General features: G+C 54.7%; 1 protein-coding gene across 4 annotated transcripts in view; it reads left to right on the forward strand.

The window, feature by feature from the left end:
* SMAD4 (SMAD family member 4) overlaps positions 1-12378 on the forward strand; it is a 28937-nt gene extending 16559 nt beyond the window's left edge. For 2 of the 4 annotated variants that reach the window (XM_062513821.1, XM_062513823.1), the window contains 5 exons: positions 1486-1536; positions 3384-3567; positions 4208-4376; positions 5464-5602; positions 8702-12378. In XM_062513821.1, coding sequence (XP_062369805.1) covers positions 1486-1536; positions 3384-3567; positions 4208-4376; positions 5464-5602; positions 8702-8913 — 755 coding nt within the window. In that variant the 3' untranslated portion in view covers positions 8914-12378. Of the gene's footprint in view, positions 1-1485; positions 1537-3383; positions 3640-4207; positions 4377-5463; positions 5603-8701 lie in introns of all 4 variants that reach the window. The other 2 variants (XM_062513822.1, XM_062513824.1) reach the window with 1 other exon arrangement.
* The last annotated feature ends 2027 nt before the right edge of the window (positions 12379-14405 follow it).

Genomic DNA, 14405 nt, shown 5'->3' on the forward strand with positions numbered 1-14405 from the left:
TTTTTGTTTCCTAGAGGTTTCAAAATTTGAAAATTCTTGCCTTCTCGTTTTTGTTTTTTTTAAAGAATTGGAAATTCTTGCCTTCTCATTTTTGTTTTTTAGAGGTTTAAAATTTGGAAATTCTTGCCTTTTTGTCTTTTAAAGAATTGGAAATTCTTGCCTTCTCAGTTTTGTTTCCTAGAGGTTTAAAAACTTGGAAAATCTTGCCTTTTTGTTTCCTAGAGGTTTCAAAATTTGGCAATTCTTGCCTTCTCATTTTTTATTTTTTTTTTTAGAGGTTTGGAAATGATGCTAAGCTTTGAAAGATGCACACTTTAAAGAGCTCAGCGAAACCTTGTGCACTCAGGTTTTGCCCGTTCACGAGTGCACCAGCACACAGACTTTTAAAAATAATTATTTTCATCCACGAAATAGGACAGCAAGCTATTATTTTAAGGCGCAGGAGACAGAACGGGAGGGAGGAGATTGGTCAAGGTTCAGTTGTAGGGACCTGGCACAGGGAATGCATTTTCTAGGGCTGAAGTGGATTAAAAAAAAAAAAAAAAAAAAAAAACAACTCCCACACAGACGGAAGATTTCTAAATTTTGTGGCAGAAGGTTTTTTATTCCCTAACACAGTTTTTATCGGAGTGTTCCCCCACATTAGAATACATAATGTGTATATTCTGCGTGAGGGCACAGGAAACACGTTTAGTGTGGATCACCTGTGTGCAGCAGGTGTTGTTAGCGGAGGGGAGAATATTGATTAAAATTAATAGATTAACCTCAGAATGTCTTTTCACCCCGACCCTGTCAATAAAACCGTGGTTTGGACACAGTCATTAGGATGAGTTCCATTATTTCCTTGAGGCTCCCACTCCATTCATCGTGGGGTTTTTTTTTTGTTTTTTTTTTTTGGTTTTTTTTTTTTTTTTTTGGTAGGGTGTAAGAAGCACTGGTGGTGCTGGGGGCAGGCTACAGATGTTTTTTTGAGCTCTCGTGTCTCTCCGTAATTGATATTTGTGACTGGCTGGTGCCGTTTCTCACTTTTTGTGGCACCTCCCGTGGCCCTGACGTCTTGTTGGAAAAGCTGCTGTTCCTTACAACAAATTCAGTGTTGGAGTCCCTGCTGCCTCCAGGGGCCCCAGCTCCTGGAGGGGACAGAGCAATCCGATTCCGAGATCGCGCGCAGTTTATTTTCCTTCAGAAAATGCGTTGTCTGGGGTGTTTTTGTTTTTTTGTTTTGTTTTGTTTTGTTTTTGTTTTTGCTTTTTGTTTTTCTCCCCCATCCTGAGTGGCCGTTTGTCATGATGAAGTGATGCTGGACAGCTCGTTCTGTGATGGAGGAAGCTCCTGACGGGGGAGGGGGGTGGTTTGTAGGAAAGCAGTTCAGGGGAGATAAACCTTGGGGGAGGGAGTTGTTTTTTTTTTTGTTTTGTTTTTGTTTTTGTTTTTTTGGGTTTTTTTTGCTGGTGTAAAAACAAACCGCGTGTCTTCCTTTTCAAGGGCCGGTTCACAACGAGCTCGCATTCCAGCCTCCGATCTCGAACCATCCTGGTGAGTAGAGCCCGGAGCGGGACGCGGCGTCGTGAGGGACGAGCGCTGGGGCTGTGGGGGGAGCGGGGCGTGCTGCCATAAACCCTGTGCAAAATTCCGGTTCTTGGAGCAGGGACAAAAGCTGTGAGCCGTATTTAAAGCATCCCCGTGCTGGTGCGTGCCCAGGAGGTGCCAAATTCCTCCGGGACCCCACAGCCCGGCACTCGGACACACCCTGAAGGGAGGGCACTGCACTCCCCTACGTTCTGGTGCTGGAGTTCCTCTCCGGACCTTTGTGGAGGATTCCCGGGAGCCTCCCTTGTCCCTGCAGTTCAGGGAGGGTCTGCTCTGGCTGTGGAAGCTCTGTCTTTGGCAGGTGCAAGGTGATGTTCTGTGTTTAACAGTTGGCAGTTTAGCAGTTCCCTGCAAGGGGGAGAGAGCTGCACGGCTGAAAAACCAAATCTAAACTTGTCTGTATTTTGTCCAGCTGCTACGGCAGTGCTAGGAAATGGGATGTTGGTACCTGCGGGGTGAACTGAGCTGTGGATGAATTGTGTTTGACTGTTTTTAGTGTCTGTTTCACACTGTTGGTTTGGTGCTGTCCAGTCCTCATTGCCCAGACCAGCCGTGGCTGCCCCTGGATCCCTGGGAGTGTCCAAGGCCGGGTTGGAGCACCCTGGGACAGTGGAAGGTTTCCCTGCCCGTGGCAGGGTCTGGAAGGAGATGAGCCCTAAGCTCCCTTCTAACCCAAACCATTCCAGGATCCCACGGTTTGTTTTGTGCTCCCCTACAGGCAGGGCCCAGCTGTGTTTGTTCCCCTCTGGTGGAGACGGATCCTTGCACTCAGCAAAGGTGCTGAGCTCCCCAGAACCCCAGAACCGACTGGAGCTTTGGGTTCTGAGGTGTCCAGGTGTAGAAACCGTAGCACGGGACCCCAGGGAGGTCTGACAGGCCAGCTGCTGCAGGTGGCACAGAAATCACTGACGCTGGTGTGCGAAATCTCCTGGTGTGCGTGGGCAGCTCCCAGCGCTTCCTCGGCTGTTTGGGTTTCAGTGGAATGCTCCAGGGACAGGCAGGGTCTCCTCTCCTCACGAAGCAGGATGCCCCAGTAGCCACCTTTCCTTTCCAGCAGATTTTTTTTTTCTTGTCCAAGCACCTAGAAGAGGTTAGAAGGCCCCTCTTCGCTTTCAGAACGTGCCATTTTGTTCTGCTCCCTCGGTTCCTACCTCTTTGTGTCCTGTCCCTGGTGCACACAGGATCAGTGTGGCACCTCTGATGTCCCTTCCCTCACCTCCAGGGCAGGTGGACAGCCCTGTCCTCACCTCAGGAGGGTTACCCTGCTGTCTTCAGCCAGAGCTGGCTCAGAGTTGGTTTGTGCTGAAGGATTGTAGGAATGCAGATGGATCACGTATCCTGGCTGGAATGATCAGACCCCTGAGATGAGAAGTACAAAAACCTCAAACACCAGAATGTGCTTGGGTGACAACAAGCCCATGTTCGCTGCAGTGTGTAGAGTTCCTCTGGGCTAACAGACACGTTCAGAGTTCCTCTGGGCTAGCAGACACGTTCAGAGTTCCTCTGGGCTAGCAGACACGTTCAGAGTTCCTCTGGGCTAGCAGACACGTTCAGAGTTCCTCTGGGCTAGCAGACACGTTCAGAGTTCCTCTGGGCTAGCAGACACGTTCAGAGTTCCTCTGGGCTAGCAGACACGTTCAGAGTTCCTCTGGGCTAGCAGACACGTTCAGAGTTCCTCTGGGCTAGCAGACATCCCTGTGTCTCCCATAACTTGCCCGTGTGCTCTCTCCTGCCCACGGCCACCTCAGCCTGCTCTGATGTGTTTTTTTTTCCCGGTTCTCTCCGTGCCCCAGCCCCAGAGTACTGGTGTTCCATCGCCTACTTTGAGATGGACGTGCAGGTCGGGGAGACGTTCAAGGTCCCTTCCAGCTGTCCCATTGTCACCGTGGATGGCTACGTGGATCCCTCTGGGGGAGATCGCTTCTGCCTGGGCCAGCTGTCCAACGTGCACAGGACAGAGGCCATCGAGAGAGCGAGGTATCCCCGTCCCTCCCTGGAACTGGAGCAGCGGGCGGTGTGCTGTCGCTCCCTTTGGAATTGTCAGCCGGGGTCCGTTTGTTTGAATGACCCCGGGGTGGGGTGTGCCTTTCTGGGCTGTCCCTGTCCTCTGCTGCAGCAGTGGGTTTTCTCTGCTCTCGGGGGCTGCGGTGACCAACCTGTGCCCTGCGTGTGCTGTGAGAGTGGCTGCAGCACACAGATGTGTCAGAGGAGCAGGGCAGGGCTCCAAGAGAGCTCCCCTGGCTCCTCATTGCTTCTCACCCTGCCTCTGCTGGCCTTTGAAGTGCAAACGCACAGAAACGTACACATCCTCCAGCTTCGGGTTTTTTGCTTTTTTTTCCCCCTCTCCTCTTTGAAAGGAGATGGAGCCTTATCTCCAGAAATACCAGGCAGTGGCGATCAAAGCGTTAGGTGGGCAAGCAGACAAACGAAAGGTGGCTCTGTGGACGTTCCTGGGTGACTCTGTACAAGGACCAGGATTTGGAAACACAGCCAGGAGTGTGCTTGTCCCACTGCCTGCCCAGCTCTCAGTTCTGCTGCGCTCTGTGGGGTGCTCCAGGCAGGTCTGTGCCCTCCTGAAACACCTCTCTTTTTTCCCTTTTCCCTTTTCCCTCCCCAGGCTGCACATCGGCAAAGGGGTTCAGCTGGAGTGCAAGGGTGAGGGCGACGTCTGGGTGCGCTGCCTGAGCGACCACGCCGTGTTCGTGCAGAGCTATTACCTGGACAGGGAGGCAGGCCGTGCCCCGGGGGATGCTGTCCACAAAATATACCCAAGTGCATATATCAAGGTGGGTCTGCTGCAAAATCCCGGGTGTTCCGCACCGAAATCTGAAAGGAGGCCTCGAGGCACTGAAATAAAATGCAGCCTGGCTTTCAGAAAAAAGCCCTCAGGAGTTCTGTTTGTAATTCAGGAAAAGGTGACTTCTGAAAAACGGCTCTGAACAAAAGTGTCATCTGGGTACTGTGAAAGTAAATTTTGTGTTTCATCACAAGCAGCAGTTGGTAGCAGTTCTTTTTATTTTTAGCCTAGCCAGGTTTAAATTAACTGCAGTTACAATTTTTAGCTTACGTTATCTGTTCATTTTCTCCAAAACAAAAAAGCAGAGCTGTGAAAGTAAATAGAAATGCAGGAGAAGCTGAAGTGTCACGAACGTGAAGTGGTCCAGAGGTCAGAAAAAGTTACATGGGAACAAATAATTTCAAGGAGATTCTTGCTCTGACATACCGTGAACTTACTCGTGAGAAAAACAGTCTTTTGTTGAAGTTCACGGCGGTTTGTTTGTTTTTTTTTTGAACCATCAGTTTTGCAGGCAGTTGTGCGGTGAAGGTGAAGGAAACCTCGCAAGCTCTGTGCTTGAGCTCTCTGAGGTGAAAACAGAGTTCCGTACCTCTGTTAGTGTCAAACAGTGATCACAGAGCTACAAAGTGCCAAAAGCCTGAAACCTGCAGCCTCGGAGCTGTCAGTCGCTGGTATTTCTTTCAGATAGTCAGTGAGATGAATTTTTTAATTTATATGCCTACATTTCTGGAAATCCCGGGATTCAGCAAAGCAGCAGGGATTAAATCTGCCCGTAGCACCCTTCAGACTGTCACCTACACGAGGTGCTGCTTCGGGCAGGTTTTGGTGTTTCCAGTGGCCCTGAGATCCTGAGAAGGATCCCTCAGGATCCCCTTGGTTAAGATTCAGGCCGGGATTAAGAGTTAAACTGTTACAAACTAAACCAGCCGCGGGGAGGGCTGGAAGATTTGCTGTTCCCAGGCTTTGGGGGGTGTGAGCACCAAGGAGCTGCGGGGGTTCTTGGGGCGGGATTTTGGGGGATGGATCTCCCTGTCGGGGCGGGCAGGTGCGAAGCTCAGCGTGTTCGGTGTCCTCAGGTGTTCGACCTGCGCCAGTGCCACCGCCAGATGCAGCAGCAGGCGGCCACCGCCCAGGCGGCCGCCGCAGCCCAGGCTGCAGCCGTGGCTGGGAACATCCCCGGGCCGGGCTCCGTCGGGGGAATCGCCCCGGCCATCAGTGAGTACAGCACGGCCCCTGCCTCCCTCCCTGAGAGCGTCCCCGCAGCCGGGCTGGCCCCTCCAGGGAGATGTTCCCTGCAGTGGGATGGCACGGGGACACAGCGGAGCCCTGTCACTGAGCCCTGTCACTGAGCCCTGCAGGGACAGTGCCCGTGGGGTGGGGCAATGGCAGAGCTGTCCCCTCTCGCTGTCCCCTCTCGCTGTCCCCTCTCGCTGTCCCCTCTCTCTTTTTTGGTTATTGTTACTCTGGGCTGGTGTTTTTTTAGTTTCTGGATTTTCTAGTTTCCAAAGTACCTTTGGAGGTGCAAGTGCCTTACCAGGCTCAGGGTACCTGGTGTGCCGCAGGATTCCCGATGTGCCAGGGGGATTCCTTGTGTGCCAGGGGATTCCTTGTGAGCCAGGGGATTCCTTGTGAGCCAGGGGATTCCTTGTGTGCCACAGGATTCCCGATGTGCCAGGGGATTCCTTGTGAGCCAGGGGGTTCCTTGTGTGCCACAGGATTCCCGATGTGCCAGGGGATTCCTTGTGAGCCAGGGGATTCCTTGTGTTCCCTGTGGCTCTGTTGAGATGCCCTGCAAATCATGGAATGCACTTTGAGGAATGTCTGTCCCCTTTTTTTATCTTACCCATAATTGTGATTTGGATTTTGCCCGCTGTATTTATCTGTCTGCCCTGCCAGCTGGGAATGCTGTGGTTTGTTAATCCAGCTTCCTGCTGGTGCCCAGTCCAAGTTCTCGGGTTTGGCAAACCTCAGAAATGAGTGTTTTGTGACTGGATTTCCTGAGTTGTATCCTGCGGAGCGTTTGGGTTTCATCCCGCCTGGTTTCTGTGGGGCTGGATGGGATATTGGGAGGGAATTCCTGGTGCAGGGTGCTCAGCAGCCGTGGATCCCTGGCAGTGTCCTGGGTGAGGTTGGATGGGGCTGGAGCACCCTGGGATAGGGGAAGCTCTCCCTGCCCATGGCAGGGGTGGCACTGGGTGGGCTCTGACATCCTTCCAACCCAAAACCATTCCCTGGGAATTATGACTGCCGGGAATTCTGTGTCTCAGCACCCATCCAAGGTGGCAGAATGCTGTAAAAAACTGAACCTGTGAGCAATGAGAAGGGGTGTGTGCATCGAGGAGCTGTGAGAGCCAGCCCGGCTGGGCGAGAGGGAGACCCTGGGGGCACGGGGGCAGGACAGGGATGGGACAGGACGGGATGGACAGGACAGGGAAGGGAAGGACAGGACAGGATGGGAAGGACAGGACAGGGACGGGAAGGACAGGACAAGATGGGAAGGACAGGACAGGGACGGGAAGGACAGGGACAGGAGCACAGGGACGGGAGCACAGGGATGGAGCACAGGGATGGAGCACAGGGATGGAGCACAGGGATGGAGGACAGGGACGGGAGCACAGGGATGGAGCACAGGGATGGAGCACAGGGATGGAGCACAGGGATGGAGCACAGGGACAGGAGCACAGGGATGGAGCACAGGGACAGGAGCACAGGGATGGAGCACAGGGATGGAGCACAGGGATGGAGCACAGGGATGGAGCACAGGGACGGGAGCACAGGGATGGAGCACAGGGATGGAGCACAGGGACAGGGATGGAGCACAGGGATGGAGCACAGGGACGGGAGCACAGGGATGGAGCACAGGGATGGAGCACAGGGACAGGAGCACAGGGATGGAGCACAGGGATGGAGCACAGGGACAGGAGCACAGGGATGGAGCACAGGGACAGGAGCACAGGGATGGAGCACAGGGACGGGAGCACAGGGATGGAGCACAGGGATGGAGCACAGGGATGGAGCACAGGGACAGGGATGGAGCACAGGGATGGAGCACAGGGATGGAGCACAGGGATGGAGCACAGGGACAGGGATGGAGCACAGGGATGGAGCACAGGGATAGAGCACAGGGATGGAGCACAGGGACAGGAGCACAGGGATGGAGCACAGGGACAGGGATGGAGCACAGGGATGGAGCACAGGGATGGAGCACAGGGATGGAGCACAGGGATGGAGCACAGGGACAGGAGCACAGGGATGGAGCACAGGGACAGGGATGGAGCACAGGGATGGAGCACAGGGATGGAGCACAGGGATGGAGCACAGGGAATGGAGCACAGGGAATGGAGCACAGGGATGGAGCACAGGGATGGAGCACAGGGATGGAGCACAGGGATGGGAGCACAGGGAATGGAGCACAGGGATGGAGCACAGGGATGGGAGCACAGGGATGGAGCACGGGAATGGAGCACAGGGATGGAGCACAGGGACGGGAGCACAGGGATGGAGCACAGGGATGGAGCACAGGGACGGGAGCACAGGGATGGAGCACAGGGATGGAGCACAGGGACAGGGATGGAGCACAGGGATGGAGCACAGGGATGGAGCACAGGGATGGAGCACAGGGATGGAGCACAGGGATGGAGCACAGGGACAGGAGCACAGGGATGGAGCACAGGGACAGGGATGGAGCACAGGGATGGAGCACAGGGATGGAGCACAGGGATGGAGCACAGGGATGGAGCACAGGGAATGGAGCACAGGGAATGGAGCACAGGGATGGAGCACAGGGATGGAGCACAGGGATGGGAGCACAGGGATGGAGCACAGGGATGGAGCACAGGGATGGGAGCACAGGGAATGGAGCACAGGGATGGAGCACAGGGATGGAGCACAGGGACAGGAGCACAGGGATGGAGCACAGGGATGGGAGCACAGGGATGGAGCACAGGGATGGAGCACAGGGATGGGAGCACAGGGAATGGAGCACAGGGATGGAGCACAGGGATGGAGCACAGGGATGGAGCACAGGGACAGGAGCACAGGGATGGAGCACAGGGATGGAGCACAGGGATGGAGCACAGGGAATGGAGCACAGGGATGGAGCACAGGGATGGAGCACAGGGATGGGAGCACAGGGATGGAGCACAGGGATGGAGCACAGGGATGGAGCACAGGGACAGGGATGGAGCACAGGGATGGAGCACAGGGATGGAGCACAGGGATGGAGCACAGGGATGGAGCACAGGGATGGAGCACAGGGATGGAGCACAGGGATGGAGCACAGGGACGGTGACCCCACACCCTGCTGTCCCCCAGGTCTGTCGGCAGCGGCCGGCATCGGCGTGGACGACCTGCGGCGCCTGTGCATCCTGAGGATGAGCTTTGTGAAGGGCTGGGGGCCCGACTACCCACGGCAGAGCATCAAGGAGACGCCGTGCTGGATCGAGATCCACCTGCACCGTGCCCTGCAGCTGCTGGATGAGGTGCTGCACACCATGCCCATCGCTGACCCCCAGCCCCTGGACTGACCCTGCTCCTCCTCCTCCTCCTCCTCCTGCTGCTGCTGCTCCGGGGTCCCGCTGTGCTCAGCAGGCTGCCTTGTAAAATACGGTTCTGTTTATAACCTGAAGATATATTTTACTTTCCCCCCCCCCCCCCCCTCTTCTGCTTAACCTCCTGACTGAAAACAGGTTTTAAAAATGTGTTTGCCGCCTTGCTCTTAGCAGAAAAAGAATCTGGACGTGAAGGATTTGGGTTTCAGCTGTTTTCCAGAGCTCAATAGTTATAAATTACAGGGCCTGAAGTGGAAGGTAAATGCTTTGTAGAGACTTCACAGTATTGGGTTTGTCCCCTTTGAAACCTCTCCTTCCCTATTACATCTGGGTGATCACGGGAGCCTTTTGTATGCAGAATATATATTACATATATATATTTATATCTGAAAATTCCTTCTAGTAGTTAAAAACATTTACCTTGTAGCGACTTTAAAATTCCAGCTGATTTGCGATATCCTGTTTAGGGAGCAGTAGTTAACAGAACACTTCTTTATTTTGTTGATGATCACGTTACGATTTTTCCAGGTTAAAGCCTAGCAGCTGCCAAAAAAAAAAAGTGAGGGGATGACACACGTTGTTGGCATTGATCAAAAAACTTTGTTAGTTCAAAAAAAAAAAACAAAAAACAAAAAACATCCTAGATTTTTATTTATATAGTCATGTGAGTTTTAAAACACTAAAGGAAATGGATACTTTTTAGTGCTGGCACTCAGTTTAAGGTGAAACACCCAGCCTGCAACTTTGCCACTGAAATTGCATCATGAGTGCCTAATGCCAGGAACATGTTTTCATAATTACTACTGACCTCTATGATTTTACTCAAAAAAAGAAAAAAAACCCACAAAAAAGCCAAAAAAAAAAAAGAAAAATCCAAAAAAACCCAACAAAACAAACAAAAAGAAAAACCCTCAGCATGTATTACAGATAAATTTGCATGACTTTTTACTTGCATATATCATGGAAGTGTGTATGGTAATCCCATCAGTGTTTAGGACTGGGGTTTTTTTTTTTTCTTTTTCTTTTTGTTCTTTTTTTTTTTTTTTTTTTTTTTTTTGTTTGTTTGTTTTGTTTTTTTTGTACCTGTTCACCATTTCCACTCAGGGCAAGATGGCAAACCTGTTTTTATACCTCCTGGTTATTTTATCCCTCTGCCATCGGCGACTGCATCAACTGGCAATGGCTTCCAGGGAGAGCTGCCTGCAGGGCACACGGGTACAGCCCCTCTGCTTTTCTCCAGCTACTGGTACCAATAAAAGGGTGGAAACCCCCCTTTGGGAAAATTCAGTTTGCTCCTGGTGTGTCCCTGCACCTTGGAGCTGTTTAGTCTGGGACACAGAGCCAGAAATCGATCCCCGTTTGGTTTTCCCTCCTCCCCGTTTCCATTAATTCCGTTGTTTTCCCTGTCGCCTCCCTCCCTCCCTCCCTCCCTCCCTCGGGCTAGCTCTTAACGAGGTCACTCTCAGTGCTCCCTCTCAGGTGGAGCAGAGCAGGTTTTGGCTCCAAAGATGTTTGGTATTTTTTAGCTTTTTTTTTTTATTACTATTATTTTATTTTTTTTTCCGTGGCAAACCTGCACCCCTGGCTGGGTGCCAAACTCGGGCAAGAGGCTGGTTCAGCCCTGCTGCTGCGTTCTGAAAGAATTCTGTCTGTCAAGGAGAGGATTTTTTTTTTTTTTTTTTTTTTTTTTTTTTTGCAGTGGAGTAAATGGATGGCCCGAAATGCTCAGAATGGGACAAAATAATATCTGATGATTTTATTACAGGAAGTCACTCTGTTTGTGTGTGTGTGTGCCTGCATCCGGAGAAGTCAGAGGCCGTAAAAGATTCATCTTCTCCACCAAACAGTTCCCAAAAGGGTGCACAAAGTAAAACGTGACAATCCTACTCTTAGTTTTTAACATGCTGTCAAATTACCTTTTGTATTTTTCACGACAAGGCATGAAAGGCAGCACGGGATGGGCTGGGGCCCGCTCAGCAGCACACACCGAGTTCTTGACAGGCTTTATTTGTGTCTGAGAGCTGGGAGAGGGCTGCAGCTCCCTGACAGCTGTGCAGTGTCCAGGATGCAGGAATTGTCTCCCCCAGCTCAGGATCGCTCACGCCCAGGTATCCCAGCAGGGACTGGATTCAGCTGGCACCCTCCAGTGCTCAATTCCAGAGGAGACGGCTGTTCCTTCCATCCCTTCCGTGGGTTTGGTGAGCTCCAGCTGTGCTGGGGGGCTGGGATAAACATCCCAGTGACAGCTCTGGGCCCATGGAGAGCACCCCGAGTGCTGTGACAGCCCTGGAGCTCGGGAAGGGACAGGGACAGGGACAGGGACAGGGACAGGGCCCTCCTGCCGGGAACTCTGCCAGCACACACAGCAGTGGCTCCTGCTGCCAGACCCTGCCCTGCTCACCCCAGAGACATCCTGGGTCTGTCCCCCCAGGGAAGGGCTGGCCGTGTCACTCCTGTTCCTGCTGGGAAGTGTGGGGAGCAGACAGCACTGCCAGTCCTCTGTCACGGAGACAGTGGGACCCAGCACACAGCCCCTGCTCTGAGTGTGCCCAGACCCGGTGTGAGAAATGCTCTGGGTGTGCCCAGACCCGGTGTGAGAAATGCTCTGAGTGTGCCCAGACCCGGTGTGAGAAATGCTCTGGGTGTGCCCAGACCCGGTGTGAGAAATGCTGTGTGCTGCCTCCCTGCCCTGCTCACGTCCACACCACGAGAATCTGTTCTCTGGAGTCTCTCGGGGCTCTCTCTCTGGAGTCTCTGGGGCTCTCTGGCCGGGTGTTTTTAGGGTGGGTTTCTGAGAGGTCCCGGCCGTGTTTCCCTGGCTGGGCAGTGCTGTGCTGCTCGGGCGGGCAGCAGCCTTTCTGCAGCCCCGTGTGCAGGATCCCAGCGTCTCCTTGGGCCGTGCCGCCCGCCCCGGTGTCTCCCGTTGGTGGCAGGGGGGTTTGTGAGCGTTGTCCAGGCTGCGATGTGCTGCCCGGGGGTCCCTGGAGACACCTTTGCTGTCGCTTGGGGAGAGCAGAACCGCGGCGGAGAGCACCCCAAAGAGCACCCCACCCTCCGTTCTGCTGCTGTGCCTTGAGAGGGGAGCGCGGCTCCCAGACCCGCAGGGTTCCCACACCAACACCAGCTCGTGCTTTCTGGCTCCAGGACATTTTAATGAGGTTCGGTAGCACCCCAAAGTTGTGATTCAGCTGGATTGAGAGCTGTGAAGTACCCGTAACCCGAAAATCACCCTGAGGGGGTTTTCAGGTGCGGAAACCCAGTTAAGCGTTTGATTTCTTCAGCCATTGCCTTTTGATACGCTGTCACCAGAATTCCCAGTAGTTCCTTTGTAGCTTCCTGTATGTTTTTCATTAGACCTAGTTTGTGGATAATATACTGTAGCTAACTTTCCTGAAATTCTGTAACAGAGTATGTTTTTGATTAAAAAAGGTAAAGATTCAAGCCTGGGCTTCTTTTGTTTCGTTTAGCAAAAAATCTTTTACTCCATATCTGAGGGCGGCCAGAGCTGCTGGCCGGGGCTGCAGTCCCGGGGGTCAGTGCTCGGAGCAGCCCGGAGCCAAAGCCCAGCCCCGAATGCAGGACGGAGCTCGGGGTGGTGCGAGCGGCCCCTGCTCCCTGCCGGGGCTGTGCCAGCGTGGGGACACTGCTGGGGAGGTCACCACGGGGGACCAGACCGAGAGCTGTGACATTCCCACGTGGTGGCATTCCCCCAAGACGTCCCCCTGCGTCTACAGAAACGTGAAATCCTCGAGTTCTGCCCGCAGGATCCTGTTGGGTCGCCCGGTCTCTGCCTGCTCCTCAACCGCCGCCTCAAGCCCCGTTTGTAACTCCTGACCTCTCCAGAAAATCTTCCCTAGAATCTTCCCCGTTGCCGTTCCTGGCTCTGCCCCTCTGTTCCGTGGTTGTTGCGGTCAGCGCGGACCCGTCCGTCCCCGAGCTGCTCCTGCCGCTGCTGCTCCTGCCGCTGCTGCTGCTGCTGCTGCTGCTGCTGCTGCTGCTGCTGCTGCCGCTGCCGCTGCTGCTGCTGCTGCTGCTGCTGCTGCTGCTGCTGCTGCTGCCGCTGCCGCTGCTGCTGCTGCTGCTCCTGCCGCTGCTGCTGCTGCTGCCGCTGCTGCTGCTGCTCCTGCCGCTGCCGCTGCTGCTGCTGCTGCTGCCGCTGCTGCTGCTCCTGCCGCTGCCGCTGCTGCTGCTGCCGCTGCTGCTGCTGCTGCTGCTCCTGCCGCTGCCGCTGCTGCTGCTGCTCCTGCCGCTGCTGCTGCTGCTGCTGCTGCTGCCGCTGCTGCTCCTGCTGCTGCTGCTCCTGCCGCTGCCGCTGCTGCTGCTGCTGCTGCTGCTGCCGCTGCTGCTGCTGCTGCTCCTGCCGCTGCTGCTGCCGCTGCTGCTGCTCCTGCCGCTGCCGCTGCTGCTGCTGCCGCTGCTGCTGCTGCTGCTGCTCCTGCCGCTGCCGCTGCTGCTGCTGCTGCTGCTGCTGCTGCTGCTGCCGCTGCTGCTGCTCCTGCCGCTGCCGCTGCTGCTGCTGCTGCTGCTGCTGCTCCTGCCGCTGCTGCTCCTGCCGCTGCCGCTGCTCCTGCTGCTGCTGCTCCTGCCGCTGCTGCTGCTCCTGCCGCTGCTGCTGCCGCTGCTGCTGCTGCTGCTGCTCCTGCCGCTGCTGCTGCTGCTGCTGCTGCCGCTGCTGCTGCTGCTCCTGCCGCTGCTGCTGCTGCCGCTGCTGCTCCTGCCGCTGCTGCTGCTGCCGCTGCTGCTGCCGCTGCTGCTGCTGCTGCTGCCGCTGCTGCTGCCCGTCGAGCGGCTGCAGGTGTGGGACAAAGCCGGACCGGACCACAGGGATAAATCCAGAGACTTCGGCCCGAGCACCAGCTCCTCCTGCCAGTCATCCTGAGGGAGGAGTGCGGCATTCCCGGGTTTAGGTTGTTCTCCCCTCTTCCCTTGGCTCACACACACAATAAAGGGAAAACAGGCGATCCCAATAAAGGGAAAAGAGGCGATCCCAATAAAGGGAAAAGAGGAGATCCCAATAAAGGGATAAGAGGCGATCCCAATAAAGGGAAAAGAGGAGATCCCAATAAAGGGATAAGAGGCGATCCCAATAAAGGGAAAAGAGGCGATCCGCCCTGCTGGAGGGAGTAGAGGGCAGGGAGAGGCTGCTCGGGATTGGATATGGGGACAGGGATGGGATGGGATGGGATGGGATGGGATGGGATGGGATGGGATGGGATGGGATGGGATGGGATGGGATGGGATGGGATGGGATGGGATGGGATGGGATGGGATGGGGACAGGGAAGAGGGACAGGCACAGGGATCTGGCTCCGGCCAGGCCAGGGGAGGCTCATGTTGGAATTTCCCATGGAAAGCTGTCCTGCCACCATCCCTGGAGTGTGTGGCGCAGGCACTTGGGGACAGTGGTCAGCGGTCACACAGAACCCCCAGACCCAAAACCTTCACAGGAACCCCCAGACCCAAATCCCT

The sequence above is a fragment of the Cinclus cinclus genome, chromosome Z (assembly GCF_963662255.1).
Source record: "Cinclus cinclus chromosome Z, bCinCin1.1, whole genome shotgun sequence".
In the NCBI taxonomy this organism is placed as follows: domain Eukaryota; kingdom Metazoa; phylum Chordata; class Aves; order Passeriformes; family Cinclidae; genus Cinclus; species Cinclus cinclus.